This window comes from Podarcis bocagei, assembly GCF_964188305.1.
Source record: "Podarcis bocagei genome assembly, chromosome: 16".
In the NCBI taxonomy this organism is placed as follows: Eukaryota; Metazoa; Chordata; class Lepidosauria; order Squamata; family Lacertidae; genus Podarcis; species Podarcis bocagei.
The window spans coordinates 27,373,355-27,399,298 of NC_138142.1; the positions used below are offsets into that span (position 1 = coordinate 27,373,355).

At 46.9% G+C, this 25,944-nt stretch overlaps 2 protein-coding genes across 3 annotated transcripts in view; one reads left to right on the forward strand and one right to left on the reverse strand.

The window, feature by feature from the left end:
• Positions 1–263: 263 nt before the first annotated feature.
• Positions 264–12,077, reverse strand: LOC308575742 (immunoglobulin superfamily member 11-like). The gene is made up of 7 exons (XM_081174598.1): positions 11,944–12,077; positions 8,800–8,960; positions 7,286–7,490; positions 4,884–5,039; positions 3,116–3,238; positions 1,941–2,097; positions 264–1,377 (listed from the first exon to the last, which is right to left on the reverse strand). The coding sequence occupies exons 1-7, from the start codon at positions 12,023–12,025 to the stop codon at positions 1,071–1,073; spliced, it is 1,191 nt and encodes a 396-aa protein (XP_081030724.1). The 5' UTR covers positions 12,026–12,077; the 3' UTR covers positions 264–1,070.
• A 2,805-nt stretch (positions 12,078–14,882) lies between these two features.
• Positions 14,883–25,944, forward strand: part of F11R (F11 receptor) — a 30,876-nt gene continuing 19,814 nt past the window's right edge. For both annotated transcript variants that reach the window (XM_081175469.1, XM_081175468.1), the window contains exon 1: positions 14,883–15,192. In XM_081175469.1, coding sequence (XP_081031595.1) covers positions 14,898–15,192 — 295 coding nt within the window. In that variant the 5' untranslated portion in view covers positions 14,883–14,897. The remainder of the gene's footprint in view (positions 15,193–25,944) is intronic.

Here is a 25,944-nt window from a genome sequence, read left to right on the forward strand (position 1 = left end):
GATAGCCATCTTCAAACATCCAAAGGGCTACCAATTGGAATATGGAGGAAGTTTGTGTTCTGCTGCCACTGAGGACAGGAGCCAAACCAACTGATTCAAATGACAATAAAGATGATTCCGACTAAATATCAGGAGGAACTTTCTGACAAAAAGAGCCGCTTGACAGTGGAACAGTCCTTCAAAATGTGGTGGACTCTCCTATCCTGGAAGTTTAACAGTGGTTGGATGGCAATCTGTCTTTAACTGCGGTTCCTGCATTGCAGGGGGTTGGACTAGACAACCCTTGGTTGTATGACCCACTACCAGGTCATGGTCTGAACCAAAGTGGTTGCAACAGTGTTGTTGTTATAACACCATACACCAGTGTGGTATAGTGGTTAGAGTGTTGGCCTAGAACCTTGGGAGGCCAGGGTTCAAATTCCCACTTGCCTATGAAACTTTCTGGGCCACCTTAAGCCTAACCGAACCTACTTCACCGGGTTCTTGTGGGGATCAAATGAGGAGAGGGGGAGAGCCATGTATACCACCTTAAGCTCCTTAGAAAAAGGTGTGCTATAAATGCAGTAAACAAATACATTTCCCAGCTCTAGCTGGAGAGGCCAGACATTGATACTGGTTCCTTCTGCATGCGCAGCATGTGTCCTTCCCCACAGCCGTTCTCTACTCCAGGACACTAGCTAAGGACGTGGAAATTTCACACAACCCTTGCACCAAATTGTTGGAGATCAGAGCATACAAAGTACTTGTGTGTTTGTGTCTTACGCTAATTATATTCTCACCCAGTATAATTTGGCTTGCATAAAATGGGAGAACCATTACCAAGTGCTTCTGCAGGTGCACCAACCCAGCTGATGCCGTTTCCCTGAGCCAAATGATCAAAATAACTCGAAGCGCAAGGTCTGGGGGGATGATGATTGCTATTAAAGCACAGAATCCACACATAGCCCCAAACTTGTCAGATCTCTGGGGTAGGGCTCTCCCAGGGCAATTTCCAATCCCCAGCCCTAAAGTTCTATCCCCTTGCTCAGGTGGAGTTTATCCACGCAGAGGGTCATCTGTTGTGGGTGTTCCTAGACCAGGAATCCTCTGGGTTTTGGGAAAGGACCTGGCTGTTTCCCTTCCTCACTTCCGGACGAAGATCCCTGCTCCTCAGAGAGGCTGTTGCTTCTCCATCTCCCCCAGGGTTGTCGTGGGCCGCCTGGAAGTGTGGCCTGGCTGAGGTTCCCCTGCTCGGGCCTCCATTCACGATGGGCATAGGTGGTGTTGGGAGTGGAGCTGGTGAAGATCCAGAGGGGCTTGGTGATGGGGCTGGACGCAGGGTTGGCTCCAGAAGGACTCTTGACAACTATCAGCCGCCCCAACGTGAAGCTGTCTGTCCTGTGGAGCAACAGCCAAGGTTAGCCACATTTGAAACACTAGGGCTCAGTCTAGGGGGTTCCCCCAAAACTGTTTCACAAGCTTTATTCAGGTGGTCTGAAGAATGGCAAGAGCAGTGGCTGTTCTTGGAACCTAGTGGACCGCTTAGAAGATGAGCAGGGTGAGATGCAGGAAGAGGCACTTCAAAAGGAGTGGAGAGGATTATCAGCTTGGAGGTGAGTGGTGCAGGCCTGAGGTTCTGAGGGAGAGGCACTTGAAAGGTGTGGAGGGGATTTGAAAAGCTACAATTCCCAGAGGGGAATTATGAGAATTGCAGTTCTGTGAGGGGAATGTCTCCTAACAACGCTCGGCACCCAAACTATAGCTCCCAGAATTATTATTTTTTTGGGGGGGAGGAGCCTTGATGGTTTAAAGTGGTATTGTAGTGGCCTAAATGTATGGTACGAATGCACCTTGTGTATAATACCCCACATGGTAGGTATTTCCTGGCTGCAATTCAGAGGTCTGCAGTGATCCTAGTGCAAGATGCATGCTAGCCCACATTGGCCCTTGCATTGATTTACCTGTGCTTTTTCCGTGCATTGTCCTGTTCCAGCTCTCTCTGCTTCTCCACGCTCTGATGGTGCAGCCACAATACCAGTGCAAAGAGCATCATCAGCACCAGGCCCATCGTGAGCATGAGGCTGATCCCCACTGCGAGGGAGGTGGTGCCATGTGAGGCTGGAATACAGCAAAGGAAACGGGATGAGAGAATGGCCACTCACAGCACCCATCAGTCCTGTTATCCCTGCTGGCTGAGACTGATGGGAATTGTAGTCAAGAGCAATTGGAGGGCACCATGTTGGGGAAGGCTGGCTGAAGGCCACTGTCTTGCCGCTAGCAACAACCAAGCCTAGTAGGGTTTCTAGATCTCAAGGAGGACCGAGTTCACAGTTGTACAGAAGAGGTAACTGGGAATGGTCCTAAACTCTGGAGAGTGGAACTTCCCCACCTTATTGCAGGAAAAAGATGGGGGCCTTTGGATAGCGGCAGCAGAGCTTGAACTGGGAGCCTGCCTGATCCATAGCTCTGTCTGCAATCTTAACTCCACTTACCTGTGCAGAGCTAACACCTGGGATGCATATTTTTAGGACCTATTCCAAATGGTTTTTAAGAATTGTGTTTAAGTTGTCGTCACCCACCCCAGGTTGAGAAGGACGCGGGTGGCGCTGTGGGTTAAACCACAGAGCCTAGGACTTAACAGATCAGAAGGTCGGTCCCCACAACGGGGTGAGCTCCCGTTGTTCGGTCCCAGCTCCTGCCAACCTAGCAGTTCGAAAGCACGTCAAAGTGCAAGTAGATAAATAGGTACCACTCCAGCGGGAAGGTAAACGGCGTTTCTGTGCGCTGCTCTGGTTTGCCAGAAGTGGCTTGGTCATGCTGGCCACATGACCCGGAAGCTGTACACTGGCCCCCTTGGCCAATAAAGCGAGATGAGCGCCACAACCCCAGAGTCGGTCACGACTGGACCTAATGGTCAGGGTTCCCTTTACCCCAGGTTGAAGGGCAGGTAATAAATTGTAATAACACCAACAATAGTAGTTAATAATAATATAGGCAAGTACATCGGGGGAAGGCCTAGGCACATTCAGAGATGGGCGCCTTGGTACAATGAAGCCATGCCATGTGAATCTTCTGGATCTGCAGCTGAGGGCACCAGCTTAGACCCCGGCCCTTTCCAGACACTGGCGATACTCACTGACATGAACACGCAGCTCCAGGACGCAGGAGGTGGAGCCCAGCATGTTGGAGGCTGTGCAGCGGTAAAGGCCCGAGGCCTGCATCGTCAGGTTTTGCAGTGTCAGGAGGGCACGTTTGCCATCTGCCCAACGAGAGGGCCGGAGCCGGAGGAGAAAGGGGAAATTAGCAATGGGAAGTAACTCCTCCCCCCCAACCCCCAATCACAATCAGCATAGGACCCTCATCTGTATTACATGAATGTGAACAGGAGCTGACCCGCCACTGCGTCCCCTTAGGAGAATTCTTCAAAGCTTGGCTGAGATGGATGTATGTCTAAAAATGGCAACAGATGCATTCTTGTTCCCAGAATAATGAGGCAATGGGAAGTTTGTGTGTGTGCATGTATGTATTAAGAACAAGGGAGGATCTGTAGCATAGATTGGATTCAGCACTTTTGGACGTTTCATCTTCCAAATCAGTCTTCCTTAGCTTGCAGCCCTCCTGATGTTTTTTAGACTACAATTCCCATCAACTCCCAGCTGGCATGGTCAGTGGTGGGGGTGTATGGGAGCTCCAATACAAAATCCCTGTGTGGTACTTCTCTAAATTGATTTTTAATAGAGTTAGACAACTAATAATCATCACAACAACAAAAATATTGTTATAGGTTTTTTTGGGGGGTGTAGTCTGTTTGGATGACTCCCTTGGTCCCTTCTAAGCCTGTGATCCGAGATCCAGTAATCCTTGGAAGCTAATAGCTGCTGACCAACCAATACCAGATCCCATTTTTTTAAGGATATTTGCTTAGGGTGGCCAGTTAAATGCTGCCATTTACCATATCGAAGAGACAAATGGGTGGGTCTTTTCCCAACTCACCTAGCTGGATACCACATCATCCTCGAATGGAGAATAATATCTTCCTCATTCCTTATTAAAATTTTGGTCTTCCTGATTGTTATTGGCCCAGAGATGGAAAGAAGTCCCAACCAGAGAATAATGACAGATTGACTTGATGGATTATGCTGAAATGGCTAAAATGACCGGAAGAACCAGAAATCGGGGAGACCAAAATTTTAATAAAGAATGGGGAAAAGTTATATTTTATCTTATAAGCCATTGCAAACAGCTAAAATATTGTAGTTTAATGGTGAATTTTGGACACAATGGAGAGGTAAAATATTTGGATTATTATAAAAGATTCAGGAGGGAATTATTAACAATAGGACCCACAAAGGGGAGGAAGGAAGTCCAGGAGATTCATTGGAATCTTGTTTTTATGTTGGATATGTGATTGTAAAATTTTAATGTGAAAAACCAAAAAAAGAGGAAAATAATGGGGAACAATAGGCCAAGAAAAAGGGTCTGCGTTTGAGAGAGCTGTGTGCACAAGTTTGGGGCTGATGCTGGAAGCTGGAGACTCAGAGGTATGTGCTCCGTGCTGTACTTGGGGGCTCCCCTGGAAACCTAATGGGGAAGCAAGATTTGTTGGGGTGTTGATGCTGCGAGTCCCTCCCTCCTACGCTGGGGTTTGCATATATGTGTGAAGAAAACCATGCACCTTAAAGATACCACCATCTCCTTTCCAAGGAAACTGAACCCTGGCTAAGCACAGGTACCCCTGGAGAGTCTTGTAGCCTGGCCGTTAGTGTGCATGCAACAATATATAACATCCCTTTACAAACCTTCAATTAATTAAAAGGCCTCCCATCTTTTTTCTGCTTGCCCTACTCGTACTGGGACCAGAAGCTGTCTCAGGCTGAATGCCGCCTCTCTCGGCTTCTTGTTACCTTCATAGCTCATCATCAGAGGCTGCGCATCCGGTGGGATCTTCTCCCAGGTGAACGTGGGGGTGGGCATCCCTTCATCCACGGTGCACGAGAACTGGAGGCTTCCGCCCTCCTCGCCATCGCCCTCGCTGGAACACCTGGGGCGAGAGGGAGGCACTGGGGGAGGGACACAGAAGAACAGGAAGTCCAGTTCAGACCCACAAGCCACATTTCTTGAGATATTTCTGCTCATATTTTAAATACGCAAATATTTTAAAGATGACCATAATGAAGTCGTTCCAAATGAAGATGATGTAGAGGCGTAGCAATATTTAGAAATAGAAATAAATAAAAGGTAATGAAAACCAAATGTTTGATATGCTAACCAGAATAAAAACCCAAAGTAATATTACAGTTGAGTTTGATCAAACTGCGGGAGGCAGTGGAGGACAGAAGTGCCTGGCGTGCTCTGGTCCATGGGGTCACGAAGAGTCGGACACGACTAAACGACTAAACAACAACAACAAATATTACAGATGGAACACATATCGCTTGCTTTTGTTTTGAAATTCGTTATCTAAACATTAACCAGCCAATACCATTTTTCAATTGATTTGTTCATTTTGATAACCTCCAGGAAAATGCTGGCTTGATCAGGAGCTGTTTCTTAACCAGCCTGTGATTTGGGAGTGAGGAGTTGTGCAATTTCTAGCTATAGCAAATAAATTCTAACTATAGCAAATAAATAATAAATTGGTATTAACGGTTTACAGCTCAGGTGTCCCATAAAAAAATTATTTGAATTTGTTTGGTTGGGGAAAAAATTTATCCAGTTATTTCTTTCATTTTGTCTAAGATTATGTTCCAGAAAACTTGTTAACACTAAGACAAGACCAAAGTATATAAATTAACATCTGCATGAGTAGAATTACTGTACATCTCTGGCATTTACTACTGGCATTGGGATAAATCAGGCTTCCGCAACCTCGGCCCTCCAGATGTTTTTGACCTACCACTCCCATGATCCCTAGCTAGCAGGACCAGTGGTCAGGCATGATGGGAATTGTAATCTCAAAACATCTGGAGGGTCGAGGTTGAGGAAGCCTGGGATAGATCTTGTGAAATCTGCAAGGGCTGAGACACCACTGAAATATATTATGAAGATAGCTCTCTTGCAAATGACTACATATTAGTCCGGTGCCTGGTGCACATTGGCACTGCAGGGCGGTGGGAGCGAGGTCAGAAAGCAAGGAGACCAGTGGTAGATGGAGCCAACTGAGGCCGCATTCGTGCCATACATTTAAAGTATTGTGACACCACTTTAAACAGTCATATCTTCCCCCAGTGAATCTTGGGAGCTATAGTTTGTTGAGAGTGCTGACAGTTGCGAGCAGATCCCTATTCCCCTCACGGAGCTACAATTCCCAGAGTTCCCTGTGAGGAGGGGTTGATTGTTAAACCACTCTGGGAACTGTAGCTCTGGGAGGGGAATTGCGATTGCCTAACAACTCTTAGCACCTTTAACAAACTACACTTCCCAGGATTCTTTGGGAGAAAGAACGTGGTCTAATTTGAGTTTTATCTACAAAGGCAACACTGCAACAACAGAGAAGGAAGCAGATGCCCAAAGGCAACCACTGGGCTGGCTGTGAGAAAGAGGGCAGGTGGGTTTGGAGGACCAAAGGTTGGTGCGTTGCCCTAATAGACCAACTGGGTACATTCTTCAACAGCCAAGTCCAAGCATCTTCAGGGACCAGTTAATTTATAATGTCATCCCATTTCATTTTAGAGGGAGGTATTCTAGCATCACAATTAGCTACCCAGGTATAAATTTCACCAAAAGGTTTTCTTGAAGAGGGTCAGGTGATTCATCATTAGATTTAGGTTAACTGACATCCATGGCAGAACCGACACAGCACGGTTGCTCCCCACATCTGAGACATTTGGCTCCCAGTGCGTTTCCGAGCACAATTCAAAGTGTTGGTGCTGACCTTGAAAGCCCTAAAGGGCCTCGGCCCAGTATACCCGAGGGAGCGTCCCCACCTCCATCATTGGACACTGAAGTCCAGATCTGAGGGCCTTCTGGCGGTTCCCTCACTGCGGGAAGCAAAGTTACAGGGAACCAGGCAGAGGGCCTTCTCAGTAGTGGTGCCCACCCTGTGGAACACCTTCCTATCTGATGACAAGGAAATAAACAACTATTTGACTTTTAGAAGACACCTGAAGGCAGGCCTGTATTGGGGAAATTTTAATGTCTGATGTTTTACCATTTTTTATGTGCTGTAAGGCGCCCAGAGTGGCTGGGAAAACCCAGCCAGATGGGCGGGGTATAAATAATACCGTTGTTGTTGTTTATGGAAAGAGACAAGCCTAGTCTCGTGCTTGTGAAGGAGCTGAGAGTAAGGATGTGGGAGCAGCCATACCAAACACAGTGAGCTGGATGACTCCAATGTTGGGCGTGGCAGCGTCTGGCGGGTTCATCACACTGCACTGGTACCTGCCGCTGTCCGAGCTCCGTGTGTCATTCAGGATGATGGTGGCGCTCTTGGTGGGCGAGAAAGCAAAGCCCACCCGGCCTGTGTAGTGGGAGATGCTCTCCACCACCTCGCCTTGCTCGTAGGCAAGGACCTGCAGAGCAGAAGAAGGTCAAGTGAGATGATAGGCCAAGGATGCTCAGAGCGAGAGAAGAGAGTGAAGTTAAGAGGACAGTACATTGAGGCAGTTTCAAGGTGGGCAGATGAGTGAAAGTCTAGACTCTCTGTTTGGTTATGCTGGGCCTTGGCTTTCTTGGGCACCTGTTAGAGGACTTGAACTACCTTTTGTTCAGGATGTTGCTTGTCAATGGATTGCTAGGTCAGTAGCATCCCAGACCCTGAGATTTTATGGCCCAAACCTGAGAGCTAGGGTGGCACCTGGTGATTCTGCACTCCCTCCCACCACTGAACCCTGGAGACGGAGGTTAACTGGGAGAGGCAAGGAGGGAAGACCCTGGAGAGCCCGTGCAGCAATTTTCAGCTGGCTGCTACCAAGCTGAAGCTTGCAAGCTGCATGCACAGTCTTCCAAATAATTTAAAAAGTGTTGTTTTTTTTAAAGGCACTGTTGCCCACCTGGAGATTCAAGCCGTCCCACCTGAAGGGGGCTAGGCAAACCTGGAGATTTCAGGTCAGGTCTGGCAACCCTACCAAGGCTGATTGGCAGATCTTTCACCAAAGGGGACCTAATGGTTAGGAAACAGTTGGCAGTTTCTCTGGAGAGTGATTTGAATGTCTCAGGTTGGAAGAGGCAGTTTTGGGACAGAAGCAGACAGAGAAACCCAGAGGCTGGAAGAGCATCTTGGAGACATTGATCCTGCTCTCTGGAGATGTGGGATGTATGTGAGACAGAGTACTTCCTACTTGGGAGGAATGCATAAATACTGCAAAATACTGGTTAGGAATAACTTGTGGTCCTAAACATCTGGAGAGCTTCAGGTTGGCACATGCTGCTCTAACCACTAGATGACGCTGCCTCTCCTTTTGTCATGATTAGAAATATAGTTATATAGTGGTACCTCGGATTACATATGCTTCAGGTTATATACGCTTCAGGTTACATACTCCTCTAATCCAGAAATAGCACCTCGGGTTAAGAACCTTGCTTCAGGATGAGAACAGAAATTGTGCAGCGGCGGCAGCAGGAGGCCCCATTAACTAAAGTGGTGCTTCCAGTTAAGAACAGTTTCAGGTTAAGTACGGACCTCCGGAATGAATTAAGTACTTAATCCGAGGTACCACTATACTATTCCAAGGGCCACCATCAGCCTCAGAGCCATCATGGCGAGATTCAAGTCTTTGCCCTCAATGATGTATGTTAGAAAAATATCACAGGCACCTGAAACCTCTGCAAATTCCAAAAGGGGTGAGTTGGGGAAAGACCCTCCCCCCAGCTTGATCTCACCTGCTGAGGGCGGTTGGGGTCCGCAGATGGAATGATGGTCCATATGATATTGAGGTGGTTCAAGGGTGCTGTGGTGCGGAAAGAGCATGGCAAGAGGGCACTTCCTCCCTGTACAACCTGGATGCTATCAGCTACCACGGAGACCTTCACAGCGCCTGAGACTGAGAAAGAGAGAAGGAGGGTCAGGGATGCTCAGAAATTGACCTTTCCACTGCCCCTGGGCCTTGCTGGCTTTTTGAATGCCTTGGATAGAAGGCTAGACTACACAAGGCTTGATCTGACATTTATCCCTCTCTCCTAACACTGGAACTCGTGGACAAATAGCACATTGTTAAACTGTAGAACTCCCTGGCACAGGATGGCTTTAAAAGAGGATGGGACGTACTGACAGAGAAGGACATCAATAGCTGCTGGCCATGATGGAGAGACTATGCTTGGGTCCTCCTTGAAAGTTTCCCACTGCAAGAACAGGATGCTGGCCTGGAAGGGCGGCTGGTTGGATCCAGCATCTTCATCTTACGTTCTTACGATTCGGCAAGGCTCTTTTAAAGCTATTAAGCAGCCTTTGCCAACCTGGTGCCCTTTGGGTTTGGGGCATGCTGGTCGGGGCTAATGGTCATTCTGGTTCTAACAACATCGGAAGAACATCTGGCTGGCGAAGGTTGTGTTTAAAGATCTGGAATTCACACCACTCTCAACTTTGTACATTTAAAGATTATCATTCCCCCTCCTTTCCCCCTCCTTTTTTCTCGCGGCTCAATTCAGAAGTCATTAGTTCCTGCAAGAAAAGAGACTTGTTGGGGGCAAGGCCTATAACTAGATGTTATAAAGGGACAGCAGTGGGACACCTCTGGTCTTCCAAATGTTGTTGGACATGCTGGGGACAACTAAACCACCCCAAACTTTTGGCACCATGGCATCACAGTGGAAGACCCACAGGTGAAGCCAATGGGGGGGAAATGTAAGTAGATTTTTAAAAAATGACAGTGGGGGGCTCTTTGGGGGCAACAGAATGCCTTTTTGGGGAGAGGACAGATACAGCTCATTCCTTTCTCTTGAAGACCCACTCTAGAGATGGTGCCAAGGGGAGTCTGGGAGACTCTGTTCCTGACCTTTTCACTTCCTTTCTCCAAAGGCCTGAGCACTGAGCGGCTGGGTGGGAGGTGGGGGCGGTAGCTTTTTCCTGAACAATGGGACTGTGTGTCCCACTCCCAAGGGATCTCTCTCTTTTTGCCTCTCTCCTTCCCCCAGGCGAAGTGTGAAGGCATTGCAGTGAATGGGAACTGTCCCCGGGTTGAATTCTCAGGCTAGATAATTAATTGGAGCTGCCTGAAACAGTGACATCTCCTCAAGGTAATTGGTGATAATTGAGAAGGACCCAGTGATGTCATGGGACGTGCCTGAGAGACAGCGGTGAGAGCCTTTGGGTGCTGAGGCAGCTTCCATTACCCCCCCCCCCCAATCTCTGAGCAACATGTTTGCAAAGATAGCAGTCGGTACCAGTTCCTCAGGAGCAACTTCCTATCCCCCTAACCCCACAGACCCTCCTGGGTGCTGAAATCAGCAGAGGGGGCCCTCTTGGTAGTTCTGCCACCCTCATATGCTCAGGGGGTGGGGGTGGTTCAAGCAGAGAGAGCCTTCTCTGTGGTGGCCCCCAAAGAAGAAGAATAAGAAGAGGAGGAGGAGGAGGAGGAGTTTGGATTTGATATCCCGCTTTATCACTACCCTAAGGAGTCTCAAAGCGGCCAACATTCTCCTTCCTCCCCCACAACAAACACCCTGTGAGGTGAGTGGGGCTGAGAGACTTCAGTGAAGTGTGACTAGTCCAAGGTCACCCAGCGGCTGCATGTGGAGGAGCGGAGACTCGAACCCGGTTCACCAGATTACGAGTCCACCGCTCTTAGCCACTACACCACACTGGCTCTAAGCTGTGTGTGGCACCTTCACAGCTTTCAACAAATGGATTCTGAGTGTGTGTGAGGGAAAAAACCCACCAGTCACAACAACCAATTGTTTCTCTGTGACCATGTTGTTGGTAAAAATAAGGGGTGTGGGTTGGATTAGGGCCACAGTGGCAGGGATGGGCCTTTTTAACAAACCATTATTGTTCTACTGTTTTCCCAATAGGGACTGTACCCACCCTCCCAAGCTGCTAATTGGTATGGATGAAGAAGCAAGATTTCTATCGGGTAAAGGCTTAACCCTGAATTTTCTCAGTACTGTGGCCCTGATCCAAATCTGCCACCCTTTAAATTTTTTTAAAATGCTATCAGGACTACCTTGGCTGTAAGCCAGCCCCCAGCCCCAACACTGTAAAACCTGCAAGCAGACAGGCAGACCGAGGTGATACCCACCACACCATTTATTTTAAGCACTCTTATTTCACAATATTGTATTTAATCATTTATTTATTCATTTAATTACGCCCTGCCTTTTCTCCAGGACTCAAGGCAACTCATGGGTGGGGAACCCACACCGTTAAACACCCATAGCTAAAAACATAAAAGCTTATACAGTGGTACCTCGGGTTACATACGCTTCAGGTTACATACGCTTCAGGTTACAGACTCTGCTAACCCAGAAATAGTACCTCAGGTTAAGAACTTTGCTTCAGGAGGAGAACAGAAATTGTGCTCTGGCGGTACGACAGCAGCAGGAGGCCCCATTAGCTAAAGTGGTGCTTCAGGTTAAGAACAGTTTCTGGTTAAGTATGGACCTCCGGAACGAATTAGGTACTTAACCCAAGGTACCACTGTAGCTGAAAAGTAATGGAACTATGATTCCAACAGTGTAAAAAAAACAAATCTATTAAAATACAGACCCGGGGGTGGGGGGAGGAGAAATAGTACAACTTGCTATTAACAGTCATGGCTTCCCCCTAAGATTCCTGGGAACCAGAGTATGTTAAGGGGGTGCTGACCTTTCAGACCTATAGTTCTTAGCACCAACTGTGCCTATTAAAAGTGCTTTAAATGGTTTGTACTTGACCCAAGCAGAATGGACGGGGACCCCAAAAATATCCCCGCTTGGTCTGCCTGCCCAGTTTGGTTTGTTCCCCCAGTGAGGCTGTTTCTCTTCCCCCTGAACTCCTGGAAAGAAAAAAACACACCTCCCTTGTTTTGCACCATCCCTGTTGCCTGGTACCTGTTATGCAGCCAAGGAGAATCCACCAGACAGGTAGAGCTCTGGGCCAGGGGCGGCCTCTGCCCTTCTTACCAGGGCTCATAGCTCTGCAGCGGTCAGCTCAGTCCACCAGCGCAGCTCATTTGGTGCCTTCTGCCAGCCTGCAACCCTTGAAACACCCTCCTCCCCCCACAACTCATCCCTTTTCTCTCCCCCCCCCCCGCTTTTCTCTATTCGCCCATCCCTCTTTGGCCGGAGACTCAAAACCTGCTTAGTCTGCCTGGGCTATCCCTCCAATGGCATCTGACAGGCATTTAAACTGTAGGCTCCTTGGGGCAAGGACTGGTCTCTTTTCCTAAGTTAGGTGTATACCTCTGGCATGATACTTAAAAATAAAAAGGACCAAAGGATTATATTTAGTTATCTCAAAACCTTTATATACCACTTGATTGAATAAAAAAAGCAAAACCCAACAGCTCTCTAATACAGTTTACGGAAAGAAAAAAACTGAAATTATCAGTAGAAACAGCAATGTGAAACATTCCAAAAAAAAGTAATTAAAGCCAGCGGCAAACTAAAAACAGGTTAAAATGCATGTCAACAGTCTATGTATCTGGGCAGATTTGCCTTAGCAAAAGCGCTTTAAGCAGGGGGCCGAAAAGAGTATTTTGACAGCACTCTTCTGATGTCAGCAGACAGGGGATTCCAAAGTTTGAGTGCTGTCATGCTAAAAATTCACTTTCTTACTTGATTTTTTATAGGGCTGGCATATGTCCAGTTCCTTCCAGACATTACCAGGATTTCAAAGGCAGGAGGGAAAAGCTCAACATTTTTGGGGTCTTGGTTTTTACTTCTTGAAATATGGCAACCCTAATTTCATACAAATGCAGAATGAGTATTAGGTTCTGCAGTCATGCTGCTGGAAAAGGATAACAGTTCTGGAGGGATAGTTGATGCTAGTCTGCAGCAACTGCGAAAAACGGGAGGGGGTAGATTTTGTGTCACCTGAAAGCATATTTATCATGGCATAAACCTGCCTTTCTGAGCCCCGGCCACCATGCCCACAAATCCTCAGAATTTGTGGGCATGGTGTCATAGATTAACCCAGCTCCCCTCGAAGGGCTATTGCTCAGGGATAGAGCATCTGTTTTGCATGCAAAAGGTCCCATGTTCAGTCCCTGGCATCTTGAGGTGGAGATGATACCTGTCTGAAACCATTGAAAGCTTCTACCAGTCAGTGTAGGGAACATTGGGCTAGATGTACCAGTGATCGGGCCATATCTTATGTTCCTATGCTTTGTTTTGTTTAAAGCAAGAGGTCTCCAGCTTCTTCTAATCTACCTGATCTTCAGGGCATAGTAGAATCTAGCAGAATAGGCTGCTAAACCAGCCCAGCCAGTCCCTTTGTTAAGGTAATGGCCTTAGCTGACCAGTTAAGTATGAAAATAATAATAATACTAACAGCAACAATTTTATTATCTGACTGGGTTGCGCTGGCCACTCTGGGTGACTTCCAAGAAATATAAGATGTGCAAGGGATTACCATAGAGACAAGGATGGCACATCATCCTAGGTGGGGTTGTGTATGGAAGAACTGTGTGTGAGAGTTTGGGGGATTGATACTGGAAGCTGCAGATACAGAGCCGTGTCTGCTTCCCTGGAAATCCTAGTGGGGAAGCAAGATCTGTTGAGCACAGGGACCCCTGGAGTATTTTATTTTGTCAGTACTTTGAAAACCTCGATAAGCGAATGTTAAAAAAGAAAGCACGCCACCTCCGAGGGCTGCGGATTTGGCCCACGGTTTCATTTTTCACAGTGGCCTGTGACTGACAGTAGCCACCAGAGGGCAGCAAATCCCGATTGATAGATTCTAAGAGCAAATTAAGAATTCTTCACCAAATTGGATTTTAAGTAAAACATGAATACCATGGTGGGGGAACTGAGTCCCTTTGGAGTGGTCTTTCTGATGCAAATAGCAGGCACCTCACCCTCAATCCAGAGTCGGGCAGCAATAGGGGTGAAGGGTTTAAGATTCCCACACCTGTGAGGCTCCAAACCTGAATAGTTCTCCTGGCTGAATTTGCTATTACTGGTAACCTAAAATACTTACAATCTCAAAGATTTGGGAAAGAGACCTTTTAGAAAAGTCAGCATATAAATCATGGATTTCTGTAGACCAGTATTTAAAAAACCAACACCTCCCTTTGGTTTGGTGGTTACTCATTTTATTTCATAAAACTTATACATACATTGTTTGATTGTAACAAACAAAACATCAAACTGCTTTCCAAAAAGAATAAAGCAATTACTGTAAAAATATTGGTAGAAACAGCTATAAACAACCATTTCAAACTTTCAAAAAATTAAAATCACCACTGAACAGAAAACTGATTAAAATACAAATCTACATTGTTGTTGACATACGTCGTTCGAAATCAGCTAGACAGAGCCAGCCATGGTGACAGGTGGGTGTCCAGCTCCCCCTCCCCCCAAATCCTGGCTACACCTATGAAAGCAAGCTTTTGGAATATACTGTACTTGAATATGAGTGCACACGCACACTTGGAGCAATATCCTAAACTCTGCGGCTAGGTGAAAAGATTTTCATAATTTATTTTTTGCTCCTGGTTGTGGAAGAATCGGGGCGCCTAGATTTTTGAAACCCTCCTCCACATCAGCTTAATAAGGAAACAAAAAAAAGAGTTGTCTCACCTTTGCACATTTAATCCGCCCCCCCCGAGGTTTCCCAAATAATCCTGGGAACTGTAGTTTCCCCTTCGCTAAGCTACAATTCCCAGCACCCATGACAAACTACAGCTCGCAGGATTGCTTGATGGAGGTCATGCGCTCCAAATGCGCTTTGGATGCACTTTGCAGGCGTGGTGTAGACCTGCCCCAAAGCTGGTGGGGTTGGGTGGGGGTTGAATCCTGCATTTCCTTTGCTACCTTGCAGGACGGGAAAGCCCAAGTTGACGATGCTGGGGGTGGGCGTGGAAAGGATGTCTCTCTCCCCCTCCTCCAAACTCCAAGGAGGAGGCCAGGAGGGCGGGGCGAGTCTTTTCCACGCCCCCCTCCGCGCGCCTTTCCTTGCGGTGCGCTTCACCTGTGCGGGCGGGGCGGGGCGTCCCGCTCAGCCAATCCGGGAGGAGCTCCTGCTCACCTGGGCGCCGCTGCGCTCCGGCCTTGCTCAGTCGGTTTGTACGGCGGAGGAGGCAATGGCGGTGGCGGCGACGGGCTGGCTTTGGTGGGGCTGCTTCTGCGCCGGGCTGTGTGAGTAGGCAAAGGAAGTGGGTGCAGGAGGGGCTGGGGGGCTGGAAGGAACTTCCCAGGTGAGTGGGGCTGCAAGGAGATTTGGGGCAGCCTCCCAGGTGGGGCTCAGGACCAGAGGAAGCGGCCTTATACTTGCAGCCAGACCTTGGGGTCCATCTCGCTCCATATTGTCGACACTGACTGGCAGCAGCTCTCGGGACGCTGCGGAGATCGGGCCCGGAAAACTAGCAAAAAAATTTTAGTTTTCTAGTCCTTACACTGACCATTTTCCTCTTTCTCCACTCCTAGCCATTTCCTGTTGGTGACCTCTGTGGTTGTATGGATGAAATTTCTTAAATATTAATTATTTCTGTCCCCTTCCTCCCCCTGGCAAAAGAAACCTTGCCTGTGGGTTGTGTAACAGATCGAGCAGATCTTGGAAAGGGAAAGCAAGCAGAGTTACTGCCAGGCTCTCTCTGGCTCAAGCCAACACCCCACATTTCCCAGAAGTGCTTATTTTCCCCCACCATGGTTCGTTGCAGGTTGTGCCAGCCAGCCATCTTCTCTGTTTACTCAGGAGTAAGAGCCATAGAGTTAAAACAGGAGTGGGGGAGGGATGCTCTCTCAACAAAGTATGCACACCCCAGTTTGCATCCAGAGACAGGGAAATTGTATTTAAATCATCTGTGTTAATCCCCTTTTGTAGGTTGGAAAGAAGCCTGTGTAGTTTTGTTAAATACACAGTGTGACGTTTCTTTCTGTTATCTTCTCCAGAGGGATAGGTGTGTGCATTTGTAACAGTGCAAGCAAAGGATCCTGGGAACTGCAGTTCGTTCAGGGTGCTGGAGACTGTGGTTCCAGGAGATGGAAATTACAGATCCCAGAATTGTTTGGGGGATACCACGTGCTTTAAATGTATGATGTCGTGGGTCTGCCCCAAGAGATTTGTGGTACCTTAAAGAATCACACCTTTTGTTACGGTGCTTAGATTTGGGGACCACAGTTCACCTCAGTGCATGGTGTGTGATTCTCAGATGTACGGATGTAAAGAGGAGAAAAATAAATGTTGGATTTAAATAGCTGTGGAATATAAAAATACAGTTTGTGACTATTCAGTGAGTGCTTAAATGCAGGCAGAAGGACCCTTTAGGGCAGCAGTAGCTGATCATCCCAACATCATATTAGCAATCCTGAGTAAATATAAGGTGAACCTTTGACTGCTTTTTCCCTTCAACCTTTGTCCTAATAGCAGAGGGTCATGCTCTAGGCATCTGATAAAGTCCACAAAAACCTTTATGCTGTAATAAAACGGCCAATTTTTTTAAAAAAGCACTAAACTCTTTGTTGTATATCTTCCTGGGTTTCTGCCTTTCTGTGGTCCTTTATCATTTGTTCTGAAAGTTATTTGTTTTTTGAGCCTATAGAAACTGTACCTTTTTAATATTAATTCAGCTAAATTACTCACACAACCGCCCATTTCTTTTTTGGCTTCAGATAAATGGACGGATAGTTTATATAGAGCTGAGTTCGTGTTTAGATAGTGATGCCATGTGAGTTCGTAGAACTTCAATTGTAAACTTCCAAAGGTGTTTCGGTTTTTCTCTCTTGGTTGCTGAAGCCTTAAAATGGTGGTTGCCCTGCCGTGCTTCCAATATGAGAGAATTTATTTCCTTGTTGAATCATTGTTTGAAAGTTAGACTTGCTGTTCCTTTCGTTCTTGCCTGTGCTGGTATGTGTACAAATATATTTAATTCTCAAGGGCTGGCCTTGGGAGAGGTTTGGAGGAGTAGATTGCTTTGCTATTCCTACTTCTTTAGGCCTAGGACTCCTGGTGTGTGGTGTTGGCACCAAAATGTACTGTTTTCTTCCTAAGCTGTCTATTTCTAATTTCCTTCGCAGGCTGGAATTGCAGACACAACTGGTCTGTCTTGGCTGTTACTTAGTATGTACAGCCCTGAATTTTATACTCTGTTCCTTCTTGACAAAATGATTGTCAGGAGGAGGTGTAAAGGCAAGCAGAATCATGTTTCTGTGTTCTTTTAAACCACACCCCGGGATTTAATGAGCGGTGAGCTGGCAGGGTGCCCCATGCCCTGATCTATTCAGTTCAAGCTACCCAAACAGGTCCATCTTGCACTGGGCTTTAAAAGCTTTTAATAAAGGCGTGATCTGTTCTGAGGACCTGATGCCTGTTATCTGTTGGCTCAGAGACTCCCGCTGAGTGCTTTTGCAGAGAGTGTGTGTGTGTGTGTGTGTGTGTGTGTGGCATAGTTATTGACCAAAGAGAGAGAGAGCAAAAGCAAAGATCAGTTTTAGAAGCAAGCAGGGGGGTGCTTGTAAAGTTTCTGTATATTCTGGTTGGGGAGATGCTGGAAAGGCGACTGCAGAGGGCTCTCTTAAATCTGGAAGAGATGAGATGTGGAAATTGAGAATTATTTATTGAATGCTGCTTTTTGGATCTGGTTGCTATTGGTAGACAAAGTCCTTAACAACTTGGGACTGATTTAGCTGTGAGATCGCCTTGCCCCATATATGTTCATGCAATTGCTTCAGTCTGCAGAACAGGCGCTGTTACAGGTGCTACATAATACCGCATTTGTAAGAAATCGATCTTTTACTGCAACACCATCCACACTTTGGAACTCCCTGCCTATTGACTTCAGGCAGGGGCCTTCCTGCGCCTGCTGCAAACATCTTTGTTTACACGTGTCTACCCAGATACATAGAATGCTGATGTGTTTTTAGTTCATCGCTCATTTTAACCTTTTGAGTGTTTTATTTGATTTTACAAACAGTTGTATTGATTGATTCTTTTTGTAACCTGCTTTGGTATTTATTTATTTATTTATTTATTTATTTTAAAAAAACAATCAGGCAGTATACAAATTCTGTGAAATAAAAATAAATAAGTAAAATAAACATATAATCCTCAATCTGGGTTTGCAGGCAGGGAATCAATTAAAAACTTTCGGGGTAGTTTAAGATAATCAGAAATCCTACAATGATCTTTTATTAAAAAGGAACACACAAGCAGCATCATAGGGAAGGTAAAAATATAATAGCAATAAAATGGTTCTGCAACCAACAGTTGCGTCTGATAATGTTTAAGGTATTGGGAAACTATAAAAGGATGGGGCAACTGAAAGAGTCTTTTGCTGGCTTCCAGAGTAGGCCACAGGCTGGAGGATATCATTCCATCAACAGGGTGATTGCCAGAAGAGAAAAGGTCTGTTCTCGGATGACCAACCTCTTGAGCTCTGAAGGCCAGGAAAATGTGGAGCGAGGACTCTAGGAAACAACTTCAACACTTGCCCAGAACTAGATGCCAGTGGAGTTGTTTTAGACTGGCAGAATGTGCCTTTTCCACCAGTCTGTGTCAACAGCTGCATTCTGGGCTTGCTTGTGATTCTGAGTAGACCTTAAAGGCAGCCCCTCATGAAGCGCCTTCCAGAGAGAGAAACAAGTAATTGATATTATTTTTACAGGATGTTTTCTAAAGACTTCGGGGTACCATACTCTGCCTGGCAGTGGGGGTGGGTCTCTGGAGCCTGATGCCATTCTCAGCCTCCTCCCACAGCCTGACTCCAAATTCTAGAGCAGGCTTTGGCACCCCTTACTTCCAGGAAGCTCAAACAATGGCAAGGAAGCTATCCATCTTTTGTTTTGCTCCAAGCACCTGACTATTAGGTGTAATGTTAATCTGCGAGAGCCAGTGTGGTGTAGTGTTTGGACCAGGATCTGAGAGACCAGGGTTCTAATCCCCACTCGACCATGAAGCTCACAGGGTGACTTGGGCCTATTCCCTGCTGCTCAGCCAAACTCTACCTCACAGGGTTGTTGTCACGGTAAAATGGGGAGGAGGAAAAAAGCTATGGATGCCACCACCTTGAGCTCCTTTGGGATTGAAATAAAAAAGGAAATAATCACAGAATTGTAGAGTTTGAGAGTCACCTAGTCCAGCCCCCCTCAATGAATGTTAAAATATAAAACAAAGCAGTCTGATGATTCATGCATTGAAAGAGAAACGCAATGTGCCTGTGGTAGGTAAAAATGGCCAGGTATACATGACCTCAGCAAGCCTTACAGCAACCCTATGAGGTAAGCCAGTTCACAAAGGCCGTCCCACCCCACTTTTCAGTCACAATTCCTCCTCCTGCTGCCTTCTCAATATCCCTTCCGGTCCTTGGAGGTGTGGCCCTCTCCGCTGGTGATGGGCAAAGGATTCTTCAGAATGAGTGAAAACCTGTTTGGGAGACTAGGCTATTATTTCCAGAGGCTCATGTTGGGATAGATTCCTTCTGTCCTTTACAGAGGAAGTGAGTCTTTTTCTGTGTTTTAGGTGTTTCCACAGTATGGCTCACTCATTCTTTAGTCAGGCAGCACGGCAGTTTTCTGGGGTTATGTACGATGAATGCAAAACTACAGGGGCTCAACCTGCACTAGCCTGGTGCCCCCAGATGTTTTGGGGTACAGCCTCCAGCCAGCTTGGCCCTTTTGAACTACAGTTCCCATCAGCCTCCCCCTCCCCTTAGGAGGTAGTCCAGTGCAGTTGTTACTGGATGGGTTTGGTGGGTGATGTAGTCTAATAAAGCATCTGGAGGGCACCATTTGCTCTGCTTATAGTTGAATTTCTGCCATATCTAGTGGTTTTCTGCATCTTGGAGAGTGGAGAAGAATTGGTGCCCAAGATTATGTTTGGGGACAGTGTGGAGTTGGATTTAGAACAGAATATAAGAAGAGGCTGCTAGATGAGGCCAGTGGCCTATCTAGCCAGCATCCTGTTCTCACAGTGGTCCACCAGATGCCTCAGTGGGACCTGTTTGTCCCACAAACAGAGCCCAAGAGCAAATACCCTGTCATGTCGTTTCCAGCAACTGGGACTCAGAAGTATTGCTTGGCTCCAGCCATGGAGGCAGAGCCTGGCCATTGTGTCTAGTAGCCATTGATAGCCCTTTCCTCTCCTCTCCATGAATTTGTGCAATCCTCTTCTAGATCCATCCAGGTTGGCGGCCATCACTGCCTCCTGCAGAAGTGAGTTTCATAGAATTACGTTATTCCGTCCTGATCTTCCAGCATTCAGCTTCATTGGACGTTCACAGAGAGAGAAACACTTTTCTTCAATTTCTCAATGTTGTGATAATTTTATAAACGTCACTTCTAACTCGCCTTTTCTCTAAACTAAAAAGTCCCAAATACAGCAGCGTTTCCTCATAGAGGAGTTGCATTTCCCGGATCGTGACTCTCCTCAGCCTTACTCCTCTTCTTCTTCCTTGCTGGTCCAAGAGGTTGGATATATTTTAAATAAATAAATAGCCTGGGTTGGACTGTTTAACACCGTGGATTAATTATCTACCAAGCTCCTCTGTTGCAATTGAGTCTGGGGAGGGTTGTTTGGTTGTTTTTTACACAGAGAAGGATCTCTTTCCCTCTCCCTCCCTCCCTCCCTCCCTCCCTCTCTCTCTCTCTCTCTCTCTCTCTCTCTCTCTCTCATTGTGGGCTGTATCACTGATCAAATATTTGAGCTGGTCTTGCCAGTGTTGGACCATCATCCTAGACAGCCCATCCGACCGATCCAATAAAGCACGTCCAACTCCCAAGAGATTGCGATCTACTCCCAGTATAAAATAACTGGCAGTGATCTACCCATTGTCATTGGAGGGAGAAGGAGCGTGTGTTTCTTAGGGAGGATCGCCCAGAGTTGTTGAGCTGGGGGTTGGGGAGAATGAGAAAATACGCTCGCCACAAACAGCAACGATCCCTATTGCACACAGCACTACAGCAAGCATTACTTCCGCATTCCTAATACTTCGTAGGAGGCGGGGACATTACTTGCCCACGATCAACCACGAATAATGCGCCATCTACTAGGTACATACAGGAGATCTACCTGTCGATCGTGGCCGACCGCGAACATCGCTGCAATACAGCATCCTGCACTATAAATTTCTAGAACAGTATCATGTCACTTTAAACACAAAGAACCTTAAGAAATATAGTTTGTTAAGTTTGCTGAGGGTTGTTCCCCTCCCAGCGCTACAGTTCCCAGTGTTCCCTTGGAGGAGGGATTGATTGCTAACCCACTCTGGGAATTGCAGCTCATTCTGTGGGCACATCTACACTGTACAGTGGTACCTCAGGTTACATACGCTTCAGGTTACAGACTCCGCAAACCCAGAAATAGTACCTCGGGTTAAGAACTTTGCTTCAGGATGAAAACAGAAATTGTGCTCTGGTGGCGCGGCGGCAGTGGGAGGCCCCATTAGCTAAAGTGGTGCTTCATGTTAAGAACAGTTTCATCTTAAGAACAGACCTCCGGAACGAATTAAGTACTTAACCTGAGGTACCACTGTATGTTTAAAGAACATGGCTTCTTCTTAAGAATCCTGAGAGCTGTAGCTTACCTCTCACAGAGCTACGATTTGAAGCGTCTTTTAAAAACTAGTTTCCAGGATTCCTGCTGGGGGGTGGGCAGGGGCTATGTGTTTTAAATGTATGGTGTGGATGTGATTTAAGGAATAAAAATATCTCTCTTTCAAAAAAGGTTTTCTATTGTCTCCATTTCCCCCCCTAACTAAATAGCCTCAGGTGTACCCCCCCCCCACTTCAAATTTGTTTAAGGGCTGGCTAGCTAGCTGACTGATCTTCCACTGGATCTGGCCTTAGTAGCCAAGGGACCATCCAGCTGTGTTAACAATGTTTATGTTCCTCCCTTCCCTTTAGGGATCCTTCCTTCCCATTTGGATTCAGAGTTGTTTGTGCTGTTTGCTGGCGCTTTTAATGGGTATTGAATGGGGGCGATTATGTTCTGGGGGTGCCGCATCTGCACAAAAATGTGTATAACGATAATTGAACCCAGAGCCATCCGCATCCAAAGCAGATCTGCCCTACCCCAGAGCTGCATACATTCCCCATGCCTTTTATTGCCCAGGGCATCGAGCAAAGCAGTTAGGCTTACTGTGACTCGGCTTTAAAACCCAGGCTGGGAGTTTCATTCCACGACCCAAAATCAAAAGTACTTTAATTGACTATGAAAGGCAGAGTAAAACCTTTTCCAAACCTTGGTGACTCTTAGTGCTTCTAATGCCATGAAAGCATGAGGGTGCGACTCTATAAAGTCGCTGTCGGAAGGAGTTTTAAACTCTGGGGAAACTGGTTTTGAAGACTTGAATGAGTACTCCAAGAAGTCCTGTCAGGGCACCAGGATTGCCTCATTTTTTCGCTGTTTTGGTCGTTGCTAATTTAAAAATATTCAGCTCTGTAAAGGAAGGGTTTGTAGGGCAGCAGAGATGGTTAATGAGGAATCTATGGGGTCTTGCTGGATTCCAGCTCCCATCATTCCTGACCATGCTGGTCTTTATCCTTGAGGTAAATCAAAACCCTACCAAAGGGATTACCATCCAGTTTCCAGCTGACCACCTGCTGACAGCTACAAATGTACACTAAATGAAGTGGTCTATATTTCCTATTAGCCAAGTACAAAGAGAACACCTTTTTTGTTTCAACAACATTTCCCCCCCCATTCTAAAATAGTTATACCTTGCCTCTTTGGGGGAAAGGCTGCTTCAAGATGGCTGACAAGGCCTTAAGTCGGCCTTTATCCACCTGACACCCTTCAGCAATATTAGAAACTCAGATATACTGTATAAGCTAGGTGCCAAATGGGTCCTTAAACCAGGGTTATAATCTCCAAAACGGAATGTCTAGTTGCCATTTTGGGACCAAACGGCTCGAAAGTCGTATTTTTCAATAGGGCTTTCTGGTTCCTGAAAGTCGTTATGATTGTGCAGATAAAATACCATGGATGGAATTCTACAGGATGTGTTGTTACTATGTGAAAACAGGAAAGATCCAAGGATCCACCTCCAGATGGTGGAGACATTAGGGACCATCTTGTTGTTGCCTAGGCATCTTCCCTACATCACAAATGGCCGATAGCCAGGTACAAAATGCGCCTGGCAAATTTCGAATGCTGCCCTTCATATGCTTTAAACCACAGCGCCCAACAGCCCCAGCCATCAGAGGAGCTATAGGCCAAAAATGTACTCCCATCCCATGAATTGATGTAATCCCCTTAAAGCCAGTTACTGACATAGTTTTCTATGTCTCATCCCTCTTTGGAAATATCTCAGTTCTTTCGCCACAGCTATTTCTTTGTGACAGGGAGTTCCGTAGTTCGTTTTTTTCCTCAGGATGAGTACAGGCATTGACTCTGGAGGTACAGTGACTCGGCTGCCCCATTTTAAGCAGATCCAAAGGCTCAAAAATAGAGTAGCCCGGCCTCAAATGTTGTCAACCCATGGGCTACTCTCCTACTATGAGAGGTGAGGAGCAAAGCAGCTGCAAACTTTTTTCTGGGATCCCCCACGCTTGCTTGTTCACATTAAGCCATAATTTGGCTTGGCATTACCTGTGAACCAGGTCACTGTCTCTAATAACATGGCAGCTCTTCCAAAGTTGCTTTGCTGAACTTTTTACCAGAGACCTTTTTAGCTGGAGATGCTGCTGACAGTATCTGGAACAAAGCAAGTTCTCTTACTACTGAACTTGTGCCTCACCCCAAATTCCTCCCTTCCCCTTAACCCTAGATCAGTGTTTCCCAAACGTTTTTGGGCAACGGCACACCTGTTTACCGGAAAAAAATCTCGCGGCACACCACCATTAAAGCCCCGCCCCGTGACGTCAGCGCGCAGCGTCACGCCGGGAGGGACGCACAAAAGTGAAAGTTTTTTCCCTCCCCCTTGCCGGGGTGGGAGGAGGCAGCAGAGCGAGGGACTGAGGGACGGCGGCAGCTGAGGCAGCGGCGGCTGTTGTGGTGGTGGCGGCGATAGCGGGCGGAGGAGGGGGCGGCGGCGGGAGTTGCTGCTGCTGCTGTTGCTGCTGCTGCCCGGACATGCCGGCCTCCTCCTCCTCCGCTGTCTCGCGCTCCTCCCTTTTGCGCGCGCTGCCCCGCCGCTCGGCACCACCACCGCGGAGCCGCCCCCGGCTCGACGCGGATCCTCGCCGCCCGACTCGCCCGCCTCCCTCCCACGGCACACCAGCCGATGTCTCACGGCACAGTAGTGTGCCGCGGAACACCGGTTGGGAAACACTGCCCTAGATAGATGAAAGGAGCAAGCTGCAAGCCATATTCAAATATTTGACTGTAGGATTTCAACTTAGGTGGTATAATCCTTGTGGTTGTCTCTCAGTTTAATCTCTGCACTAATATCTGATGTTGGTTCTCCAAGCTGGGCTTTTTTACACCTGCCCCAGTGAATTTGCAAGTTTGCAACAGGCCTTTGTGGGTGCCCTCCCCTTGCAGAAAAGCAGCAGCAAACTGTAGATGCGGATTGTGATTTACTGAGTGACAGTCCTGGCTTCCAGAGGCTCCTGTTTCACAATCTTGTGAGTTAATAGGTAGCTCTTTTCTGCCTCTTCCTCCACAGTGGCCAGGTCCAAAGTTAAGCAGCTGCAGGGAAATGGCTTCTGTATCATAAAATCCCCTTCTAGGGCTTAAGGTCCAGCACTAGTGCCACAGATCACTTCCAAAAGTCGTCTTGCAGCTTAGATGTTTTGCAGCTCAGATGGACGCAGAGCTGTTTATGTGCTGCAACTGACTTGACATGATTTTAAACTTATTTCCTATCACATCTACATTCCACCTTTCCTCCAGGTACCAAAAGGGTCCTCCCACAAACCATTTTTCCCCGGCAGGTTTGACTGAGAGATAGCGACTGCCGAAAGGTCACCCAGTGAGCTTCATGGCTGAGTAGGGATTGAACCCTGGCCTTGCAGATCCTGGGCCAACTGCAACGCCGCAGTGACTTTTGAAGCAAGGGAAACAATTTCTGGTAGGGATGGGTGGATTTAGAGCAACATGGTCCAGCTTCTTGTTTCTGGAATCGTGGTGGGACCACCAGTTTCAAAACTGAAATTGGCACCCTCTGAATCCCTGGGCAGTTCAGGTGTGGCTGTTTGTGGGGTGCTGAGTCACGAGAAAGTGCTGCACATCATTTCCTTAAAATGATGCAGTCTAGCTTCTCTCCACTTTGTTTGGGACTCCTCAATGAGCGAAGGGGTTACAGGCTCCTGCCTGCAGATTCTCCCCTGGAAATGCGTGCTTGCATTTGTGGCATTACAGAGATAATTTTATCTAAGGGACAGATTGCTTTTTTTTGGACCTTGTTTTGCCAGAAGCCCTCCCCCTCCCGCTTTTAGAACTAAAGCATCAGGCAGAGTTAACAAAGCTGTGAATGTGTGTGCCCTTCAAATGGCAACAGAGATTCACTGGTTGTCCCCTTACTTCTTTATTCTGTTAAGAACGTTTGCTTTTGGAGAACAGGGTCTCCATTGTGTGCCATTTGCTTGCCTTAGAACCAAAGGACCTTTGGCTCAAGTTTCCTGAATGACCAATGCATCTATTTCTAAAAGATGCACAGCCCACCCCTATAAAACAAATGCAAGGCAGTTCTGCCAGCCAATTCTTGTTACATTTTTAAATGTATACACGCACACCTGCAAAAAAAACAAAAACCAACAAATCCTGAGCAGGATACTTGGGTGCAATCAACAGAGCAAAATATTTTAAAAACCAAGAGTGTTGTGTGTTTCTTAGGGTAAGGAAGACCAAGAACGTTTCTAATGCCATTTAGTTGGATTTAATTTATTAGGTGCATAAGAAACCCTGCAACATTCTTCCGATGAAAATAAGGATGTCCTATCCCATTGTTGTTGTTTAGTCGTTTAGTCGTGTCCGACTCTTCGTGACCCCATGGACCAGAGCACGCCAGGCAC